Source organism: Ailuropoda melanoleuca, chromosome 12 (genome assembly GCF_002007445.2).
Source record: "Ailuropoda melanoleuca isolate Jingjing chromosome 12, ASM200744v2, whole genome shotgun sequence".
In the NCBI taxonomy this organism is placed as follows: Eukaryota; Metazoa; Chordata; class Mammalia; order Carnivora; family Ursidae; genus Ailuropoda; species Ailuropoda melanoleuca.
The window spans coordinates 35,478,306-35,487,478 of NC_048229.1; the positions used below are offsets into that span (position 1 = coordinate 35,478,306).

A 9,173-nucleotide genomic window follows, 5' to 3' on the forward strand; every position below is an offset into this window, starting at 1 on the left:
GTGGGGGAAGGAAACATGAACGCCTTGTTTGCAAAACAGTTGCCTGGAAGGAGGAGAAATAGAGGGTGGGTGGTGAGCAGGGTCAGGCCCTTGGATGCCAGGCTTCGGAGCTCGAACTATGTCTTGGGGGTGACGGAGACCACAGATGGGTTCTGAACATCTTGGCGTCACGAAGATCTCTCTGGGCCCCTTGTGGGGGGACCGAGGGCCCAGCGTGACGGAGAGGGGGGCCCCAGGAGCAGCTGGGGGATGGGGTCCCTGCCCCGCTGTGGGACCCCGCCCCCTGACATCACTGTCACATTATTGCGCTAGGGTGGGCTGACCAATAAGCTGCGGCTTGCTGTTATAAGGGGTCCTAGCAACGGGTCTGACCTTGGGCTAACAGGAGAGGAGACCCCACCAGCGGGGAAAGTGTGAGGCGAGAGGGAGAGCCTGCAGGGCAGGTGAGTCCCCTGAGGGCAGGACTGTCTGGCTGGGCCCTGTGGGTGAAGGGAGTCAGGGGCTTCCAGGACCAACCCTAGCTCCCTCAGCCCCAATCACACCCCAGGGGCCACTGACCTGCCTGGCCCTGGCTGCTGGAACCTGCCGCAGCACCCGCTCTCCTCTCCCTGGACCATATCCTTACACGGCTTAGGGGGACAGGGTGTAGACAGAGTGGGCATAGCAGGGGAGAAATGCCTCCCCCCCGGGACGGGGGAATCAGACCTGGCAGGAACAGTGTAATAAGGACAACTTTCTGTGGGGGGTGGACAGGGACAGCCCAAGGACAAGGAGGGAGGCAAAGACATGTACCTGAACAGAGAGCTTCAGAGGGATGAGGGAGCCCAGGGATGTGGGTTTGAGTCCTGACTGGGCCTCCATGCAGGGATGTCAGTGGTGTAGTCCGAGCCTCGGTCCCTCTGTCTGATGGGGACAGTGGTCCCTCATGTGAGCTTAGTTTAGCAACCAGGGAGGGTCTGGGTGTTTACGGAGAAGGGCTCCCATGGCTGGCATGTCCTCATGCCAGGCTCCTTCCTCCAGCTGAACCCCAGCACGCTGGCCTAGGGAGAGACGGGCGGGCTCACGATCCGATCGTCACAGGCCTCCCTTGCCCTGTGGGGGAGCAAGGTTGCCTTCCGCGGTGCACTCAGAGAGGGCAGGGGACAGCCTGAAGTCACACAGCGAGGAATGTGATCAGGATAATAACGCTGGGGCTGCTAACACAGACCACCTGCTGTGGGCCGCGCACTATCTCAAACGCTTCTTATGTATCAATTCACTTAATTCTCAACTATTACCATAGTTACTGGCCTCACCTTACAGACGAGGGGAATGAGGAGGAGACTTGCAAGTCGCTCGCCTCAATCACTCAGCGCGTATGTGGGGGAGCCAGGACTTGACCCTGGGTTTGGCTCCAGGGTCTGGGTCTCCTTCATCACCCCTTCCCCCTGCTCCCCACAGCAGCAGCAGCGGGCGCACAGCGTGCTCTGCCTGGGCCCAGGCTCTGGGCTTAAGCCCTTTCCTTGGCAGGCCTGGCTACACCATTTGTGGGGCCCGGTGCGAAATGGAAACACAGGGCCCTGGTTCAAATACCATTAAGAATTTCAGTCGGTGTCAGCAGAGCGTGAATCCCAGAGCTGAGCCTTCCAAGCCTGGGGCCCTGTGTGGCCGCATGGGTCACAAGCTGCCATCGAACTGTTCCCGCTCTTAGGTTACCCTGAAGACTCCCGAGCACCTCAGGAGGCAGGTCAGTCACTATGCCCTTTACGCAGAGGAACAGGCTCAGAGAGGTACCGCCCTCTGGCCCAGGTCACACAGCAAGTCAGTGGCAGGGATGGGATGTGAGCCTGGGCCTGTGAGACTCCAAAGCCCCCTAGCTCGTGTCAGATATGTACCTGGGTGTTTTGAGAAGGGGCGGGCCAGAGGGACTTCCCTTATATCCATAGTGTCTCTCTCTTCCTCCCCTGCGCCAAGGCCCAGGAAAAGTGAACGGCTCCCTTCTACCCCCGCAGACGCTGAGGACCACCCATCCCGTGACTCTCCCCAGCCCCCGCGCCCTCTGAACCGCTGGTCACCATGGCTACTTCGAAGTTGCCAGCAGTGCCCAGGGAGGAGGAGACCACCATCCTCATGGCCAAGGAAGAGCTGGAGGCTCTGCGCACCGCCTTCGAGTCGGGCGACCTCCCCCAGGCGGCCTCTCGCCTCCGGGAGCTGCTGGCCTCCTCCGAGAGCATCCGCCTGGAGGTGGGTGTCACAGGGGAGTCGGGCGCCGGCAAGTCCTCCCTCATCAACGCCCTCCGTGGCCTGGGGGCCGAGGACCCCGGTGCGGCCCTCACGGGCGTCGTCGAAACCACGATGCAGCCCTCGCCCTACCCGCACCCCCAATTTCCCGACGTGACCCTGTGGGACCTGCCAGGGGCCGGGTCTCCAGGCTGCCCAGCCAATAAGTACCTGAAGCAGGTGGACTTCGGCCGCTATGATTTCTTCCTGCTGGTCTCTCCCCGCCGCTGTGGGGCCGTGGAGACCCGCCTGGCCTCGGAGATTCTGCGCCAGGGCAAGAAGTTCTATTTCGTGCGCACTAAGGTGGACGAGGACCTGGCAGCCACGCGCACCCAGCGGCCCTCGGGCTTCAGCGAGGCGGCCGTCCTGCAGGAGATCCGCGACCACTGTGCCGAGCGGCTGCGGGTGGCCGGCGTGAGCGACCCCCGCATCTTCCTCGTGTCCAACCTGTCGCCGGCCCGCTACGACTTCCCGCTGCTCATGTCCACCTGGGAGCACGACCTGCCCGCCCACCGGCGCCACGCCGGCCTGCTCTCGCTGCCCGATATCTCGCTGGAGGCGCTGCAAAAGAAGAAGGACATGCTGCAGGAGCAGGTGCTCAAGACGGCCCTGGTGTCGGGCGTCATCCAGGCCCTGCCCGTGCCGGGGCTGGCGGCCGCCTACGACGACGCCCTGCTCATCCGCTCGCTGCGCGGCTACCACCGCAGCTTTGGCCTGGATGAAGACTCGCTGGCCAAGCTGGCCGAGCAGGTGGGCAAGCAGGCGGGGGACCTGCGCTCCGTCATCCGGTCCCCGCTGGCCAACGAGGTGTCGCCGGAAACCGTCCTGCGGCTCTACTCGCAGTCATCGGACGGCGCCATGAGGGTGGCCCGCGCCTTTGAGAAGGGCATCCCCGTGTTCGGCACCCTGGTGGCCGGCGGCATCAGCTTCGGCACCGTCTACACCATGCTCCAGAGCTGCCTCAATGAGATGGCTGAGGACGCCCAGCGGGTCCGCATCAAGGCCCTGGAGGAGGACGAGCCGCGGTCTGAGGTCGGCCTGGAGGCGGCCGGTGACAATGGCGTCGAGACTCGGGGCTCCGGGGAGGGAGGGTGCGAGGAAGCACCGCTTTCGGCCCGCCGGAAGCTCGGCCTCCTCCTCAAGTATATTCTCGACAGCTGGAAGAAGAGAGACTTGTCTGAAGAGAAATGAACGTGCGGCCCCCACCCCCTGCCTCATCCCACAAACCAAGCCTTGACCAGAACCAGCTAAACAAAGCCAGTGTAGTGGCGGGGTGGGGGGGGGGGATCTGAGGAGGCCTGTGGGCCATAGTCGAGTCGAAGAGGGACACGCTGAACCGGGATGGACTTGCTCTGGGTGGGGAGAGCTTTAGGGTATGGATGGCGGGCCAAGGGCACCTGGGGGGCTCTCTCTCCCTGGTCCCCTGGTAGCCAAGGGAGATTTGTGGGGCCACAGGACAGCCCGGCCTGGATCCAAGATAGGAGTCAACTGCCAAACTGGGCGGATAACTTAGTGAAGATTGGGGTTGGTTATGGTACTTATTTTTGCTGCCCTCTCAGGTCCCTTGCTGGCAGCCCAGGGTCCCACAGGCCACCTCTGGAGGGGGGAGGGGCAGCCAATTGGTGCCCAGGATCGGCACAATGGTGCCTAGCAACCGGTTAAACAGAGTGGGGGACGCGGGACCTCCTGGGCCAGCCCCGCTGCCAGCGAGTGATGGTCAGTGTGGGGAGCCGGGGAAGGGGAGGCCCGAGGGCTTTGGGCTGGCCTCCGCGTGGAGCCTGGGGTGGCGGGGAGGCCAGTGGGCTCTTTCTCCGCACACCAAAGGAGAGAGGGGGCAGAAGGCGAATCCCGCCACCTAGAACACGTCGTTTTGGAGAGCGAGCAGATGTTTGTGCGGGAATGTGCGGGAACGTGCATGTCTGTGATTGGGAGAAGCATGGGTAAATGTCTGGGATTTTGATGCCGTGCGTCTGAGGTGGTGAGCAGTCTGCTGACTGGGCTTTCACCTGCTGTGTCCGCATGTCTCCGTGGGTGCGAGAATGCTGGGGTGGTGCTGAAGGCCATGGAGCCGAGCCAGGGCGATGGGGGTGGGACTCCTGAGAGCTGCATGTGGCTGCAGGTGTCACTGGGCGTGGGCAACACAGGGTGAGGGGATCTGTGTCTGTGAAGCCAAACCCCGGGCACTCCCTCTTGCTCCATCCATGGCTCTCTGGTGGGAATGAAGAAGTGAACCTGACCCCCTCCTCGCTCGAGCCTGACCTCACATGCCAAGTCAAGGGTCACATACATTTAAAAGATTAAAAAACTATGTGATTAGGGTCTTTGGACAGGACAGGGGCTGCCCCCAGGGCTACTGTGGGCTTGCACAGGGGGTCAGGGAAGGGTCGGATTTAGGTGCAGGGAAAGGTGAGTTTCCAGGAACTCACAAGAAGGCTCTGGAAGCTGTGTACAAGGCCAGTGGTGGAGCAGGGACTGCAGGGAAGGGGAGGTGGCCTCACCCCTAGGTGCTCACAAATACCGCCTATGGATATTCCCAGATCTGGGGGTGGTTCTAGCCTCATCTGGGGGCCTCAAATGGCCTTGAACCTAGGAAACAGTTCCAGACAAAGAGGGGCTGTTTCAGCTGGAGGATTAAAGGGGGTGCCAGTCCTCTCTGCCGAAGAGCTCTGTGCTTTGCAACAGGATTCTCTTTTTGGAAGGCCTTCCCATTGGCTCTGTCAGGACTACTTTTGGGTTCACGTGGACTTTCCTGCACCAAAGAGGGTGGGGGATAACGGTAGGGAAATCCCAGACCCCCAGATACGAGGACGGGATGGTCCACTCCAAATGTGTTCTCAAAAACCCAGCCCACATCTCTGTACCTTTGCACCCTCAGACATCATCCAAAACACAGGACTCATGGGCCCCGAGTGGCTAGGATGCAACGGTCAGGCATGAATAGTGACGTTCCCCACACACTGCCTAAAGTTCCGACCAACTGGTCACCCTGTCCTGTCCTTTCTGCCTGCATCTCTCCCTTTCCCATCCTCCATCTCCACCCCATCAGCCCCTGTTCCAGCACAGGCCTCACCCTCTACACCAGCTCCTGCCCCTGCCCCTCGCCTCATCTCCCAGGCTCTAGTGTGTTCCCCAAAGGCCAAAGGGGGCTCCTTCAACGTCCACCACGCACGTCTCCCTTCCCTGCTGAAAACCCGTCCACGGCTACCCACAGAGAAAGCTCAAGCTCCGCCTGATGCTCCAAGCCCTTCCCAAGCTGGCCTCATCAACAGAAGACCCTGAGGCTCCCTAAAACAAAGCTGGAGGGCCCTGGGGAGTCATTGCTCCATTTCACAGGTGAGCAACCAAACAGATGGGGGAGATAAAGGCTGCAGAGGGGACATGACCCACCCGTGTCACCCAAGTCCCCGGCATGGCTGGGACTCATTGCAGTCATGCATTCTGTGTCGGCGCTGGTGTCCCAGGGCGTTGCACCCATGAGGACTCCGACGCTCAGAGGCCGGGCGGGGCTTGTGGAGATGTGCCTCCCAGTTCCAGGAGCAGACGTGGGTACTCGGAAGTCAGCAGCCGAGGCGGCAGTGTCTTCACAAGTGCACCAGGCCCGTCCCGTCAAGTCTCTCTCCCTGGTGCTAGAACTGCAGGGCCCAAACAGGTCCTGCCTGGCCCATGGCAGGTGCTCAGTGGCGCAAGGATGGGGTGGGGAGGTTGTGTGGCAAAAGTATCAGAGGGGGCTGGTCTGTGTCCTGGCTCTGGTGCAGGCTGGAAGACATTAAGTGAGCGACTCGGTTTCCTACTCTGTGCAATGGGGACTCAATGAAATGATGCTCGTGGTTGGAACAGTGGCTGGCCCCGAGTACACAGTGAGCCAACATCGACTGCTAGGAGCCATGATGATGGGCCAGCTCTTCATTACTGCCCTCTATTGCTGATGGCGGAGCCTGGCGCACAGTAGATGCCATACAAAGTTATTTAGGAATTTGAATTCTAGGGGCTCCTGGCTGGCTAGGGCAGTGGAACATGAGACTTTTGATGTCAGGGTTGTGAGTTCAAGCCCCATGTTGGGTATGGAGGATACTTAAAACTACCCCCCCCCAAAAAAAAAGAATTTGAATTCTATGATCCTAAGATCCAGTTCCTATTCCCAACAGTCCACGCACTAGCTGGGGGCCTTGGGCAACTGATTTCTCCTCTCACTGCCAATGTGGATAGTAAGGGAATCTCCCTTTCTGGCTGTTAGGAGGATTTTCTGAGATATTCCAGGAGGACAACCTGGCAGCGATGAATAAAAGTGAACCGAACCCAAGCATTTAGCACAGGGCCCAGCACATGGCTGCACTCTCAGTACGGTTGCTGGTGGTGCCTCGAATACTCGGGGCATGCTGAGGAGTATAGAGAAGAGAGGGCGACTACTCCCCTGCCTGTCCTGTTGAAGGGCATCGATCCTGAAGACGGAGGACTGGACGTCAGAGAGCCCATGGAGAGCAGAGTCTTTCAGGCGAGCTTCAGCCAGTCCCAGGTCCTGGAGCTGTGCAAGGACACCAGCGCTCTGAAGGGAGCCTTCGAGGCGGGGGACCTGCCAGCAGTGGCCCCCAAGCTGCAGGCCACACTGCATTCGCTGGAGAATGCCAGGCTGGACATCGGCATCACCGGCGGCACGGGCTCAGGCAAGTCGACCTTTGTCAATGCCATCAGGGGGCTGGGAGACGAGGACCCCAAATCGGCCTACACGGGCGTGGTGGAAATGACGGTGGAGCCACGCCATATGCACACCCTAAGTACCCCAACGTCGTCATCTGGGACCTGCCTGGCATTGGTGCGCCCGCCTTCCAGGCTGACCAATACCTCCAGCGAGTGCTGCCGGCCCGTTACGACTTCTTCATCATCATCACCTCGGAGAGCTTCACCGCCCACCATGCCCAGCTGGCTCGCGAGATCCTGCAGCAGGGCAAGCGTTTCTACCTCATCCGCTCCAAGGTGGACGTGGACATCGCCGCCTCCCGCAGCCGGCGCCCCAGCACCTTCTCAGAGGAGCGAGTGCTTGGCCAGATCCGGGATGACTGTTGGCGGTGGGGGTGGGGTGGGGGGGCAGTTGGATTCTGGAGGGATCGCCTGCCCCTTCCCCTTCGTCTTCCAGCCGAGGCCCGCAGGGGGGAAAGGGTTTGTCCAATGTCACACTGTGGGGCTGAACTTGGGATGCTCACAGCTGCCATTCATTTCCCGGGAGCTGGCGCTTCTCAGTCGCAGGTGACAGAGACCAATCACCCGCATTAAGGAAACAGGACATGTGCTGGCTTGTGTATTTGCCAAGTTAGAGCAGTGCAAATGCCATGTGCCCATGGGATGCTGGCACCTGTGGCTGAGGGCAGCTAACATTTATTAAGGGATTACCATAGGCACCATTTTCACGTGCTCACTTCACCACCACAGCATCCCTAGGAGAGAGGGACAATTATCCCCTTGTTTGATTTGGTAACTTGCCCAAGGCCGAGCGGGTGGTAGGGAGCAAGGCTGGGGTAGGAACTCAGGCAGCCTGCCTCCGGGGCCGACACTCTCCAGCCTTGTGCTGGGCGCTCCTGGCAGGTGCTCATGCCTCGGCAGCTGTCAGGACACCGTGGCCTGCTCTGGCGCCCAGACCGCAGGGTGCTCTTGTCTCCTGCAGCGGGGAGCCTGAAGGACCCCAAGGTCTTCCTGCTCTCCATGTTTGAGTTGGGCAAGTACGACTTCCACCTGCTGGAGGAGTCGATGGTGAGGGAACTGGAGAGCCACAAGCGGCATGCGCTTCTGCTGGCCATGCCCAACATCTCGAAGCCCATCCTAGAGAAGGCCGCCTCGCTGCAGCAGCACATCTGACTGGTGGCCGCGGTGGCCTGTGGCGTCAACCCGAGCCCCGTGCCAGGCGTACAGGATGTGGCGTGTGACCTGTACGTGCTCATCAAATCCCTGGAAGGCTACCGCCGCAGTTTCGGCCTGGACCAGGACTCCCTTGTCATGCTGGCGGGGCAGACAGGCCAACCCCTGCACAAGATCCTGGAGGTGGTCTGGGGCCCGAAGACCAAGGTCACCGAGGCACTGGTGGTGGAACTACTGGACCAGGCCTCCAGGGATGCCTCTGCTTTCACCCAGGAGCTCCTCAACGTGCCCATCCTCGGCCCCCTGGCCACCTGCGGCATCTCCTTCGCCACCAGCTACCAGATGCTCCGCACGTCTCTGAACGAGGCGGTCAACGATGCCCAGCGAGTGCTGCTTCAGGCCTTCCTCGACAGCTCCGACCACAAGCTCCCAGAGAAACCCAATCAAGGATCCCAGCCCTGAACCTAGGCCGGCTGGAGGTGGCAGCAAAGGACTAGGAGGATACCGGTTCTATTGTCCCCAGGCTGAGTGGTGTCAGGGGATGGAAAGAAACTCAAGCTCCAACTCTCCCAGACTGAGCCCGCGTGCTGTTTGTGCTTTTGAGTGCTGGATCTTATGCCCTCTCTGGCCATTGCTCCCACCTTCCCTGCCCTGAACCCCCCACGTCAACCACCAGTCCCCTTGGGATGTAGAGGGAGCGGGCAGGACATAGGACACGTAAGTTTTGACAAGGTAGGGAGAAACTCCGCTGTCTAGCTAGAGGGCACCTTGGAAGGTGTTTGTGTAGGTCAGGGCAGTGGGGAAAGGGTTCAGAAGCATTTCCCTAAGAGGGCTGTGAACGTCACAGCCCAGAAGGGCCTTGAGGACCATCAAGGGAAGTTCTTGCCTAATGTCTTCTCTGTCAGCAAGTGGCAGGGCCAGAGCCTGCCCTGGGTCCCGTGCCTCCCAGACCCTACTCCTGGCCTGAGTGTTTTCTTCACCACCCCCAGGATTCCCCCAAGGACACCGGGACTGTATGGGTATGCCCAAGGCAGGAGGAAGGCAGGGAGACCAAAGGGGTATGGGGT

At 60.6% G+C, this 9,173-nt stretch overlaps 2 protein-coding genes across 4 annotated transcripts; both read left to right on the forward strand.

Annotated features, from left to right (window-relative positions):
• Positions 1–384: 384 nt before the first annotated feature.
• On the forward strand, positions 385–3,527 carry IRGC (immunity related GTPase cinema). 3 transcript variants are annotated; one of them, XM_019804577.2, is made up of 3 exons: positions 390–443; positions 1,691–1,726; positions 1,992–3,527. In XM_019804577.2, the coding sequence occupies exon 3, from the start codon at positions 2,056–2,058 to the stop codon at positions 3,448–3,450; it is 1,395 nt and encodes a 464-aa protein (XP_019660136.1). In that variant the 5' UTR covers positions 390–443; positions 1,691–1,726; positions 1,992–2,055; the 3' UTR covers positions 3,451–3,527. The 3 variants fall into 3 exon arrangements, with proteins under 3 accessions (XP_019660135.1, XP_002923973.1, XP_019660136.1); XM_019804576.2 differs by lacking the exon at positions 1,691–1,726 and having other exon boundaries at positions 385–443; positions 1,954–3,527; XM_002923927.4 differs by lacking the exon at positions 1,691–1,726 and having other exon boundaries at positions 385–443.
• Positions 3,528–6,730: 3,203 nt separating this feature from the next.
• Positions 6,731–8,568, forward strand: LOC109490343 (interferon-inducible GTPase 5-like). Its single transcript, XM_034639010.1, has 4 exons — positions 6,731–7,003; positions 7,087–7,315; positions 7,916–8,001; positions 8,161–8,568. Exons 1-4 carry the CDS (start codon positions 6,731–6,733, stop codon positions 8,566–8,568), a joined length of 996 nt encoding a protein of 331 aa, XP_034494901.1.
• Positions 8,569–9,173: the final 605 nt, after the last annotated feature.

Excerpts from the sequence above, each read along its gene's own strand:
- IRGC (XM_019804576.2), top strand. The coding sequence starts at position 2,056 with ATGGCTACTTCGAAGTTGCCAGCAGTGCCCAGGGAGGAGGAGACCACC.
- LOC109490343 (XM_034639010.1), top strand. The coding sequence starts at position 6,731 with ATGGAGAGCAGAGTCTTTCAGGCGAGCTTCAGCCAGTCCCAGGTCCTG. Across the intron at positions 7,004-7,086 it reads CGGGCGTGGTGGAAATGACG|GCTGACCAATACCTCCAGCG; the intron begins GTGGAGCCACGC and ends CCCGCCTTCCAG. Across the intron at positions 7,316-7,915 it reads TGGCCAGATCCGGGATGACT|CGGGGAGCCTGAAGGACCCC; the intron begins GTTGGCGGTGGG and ends TGTCTCCTGCAG.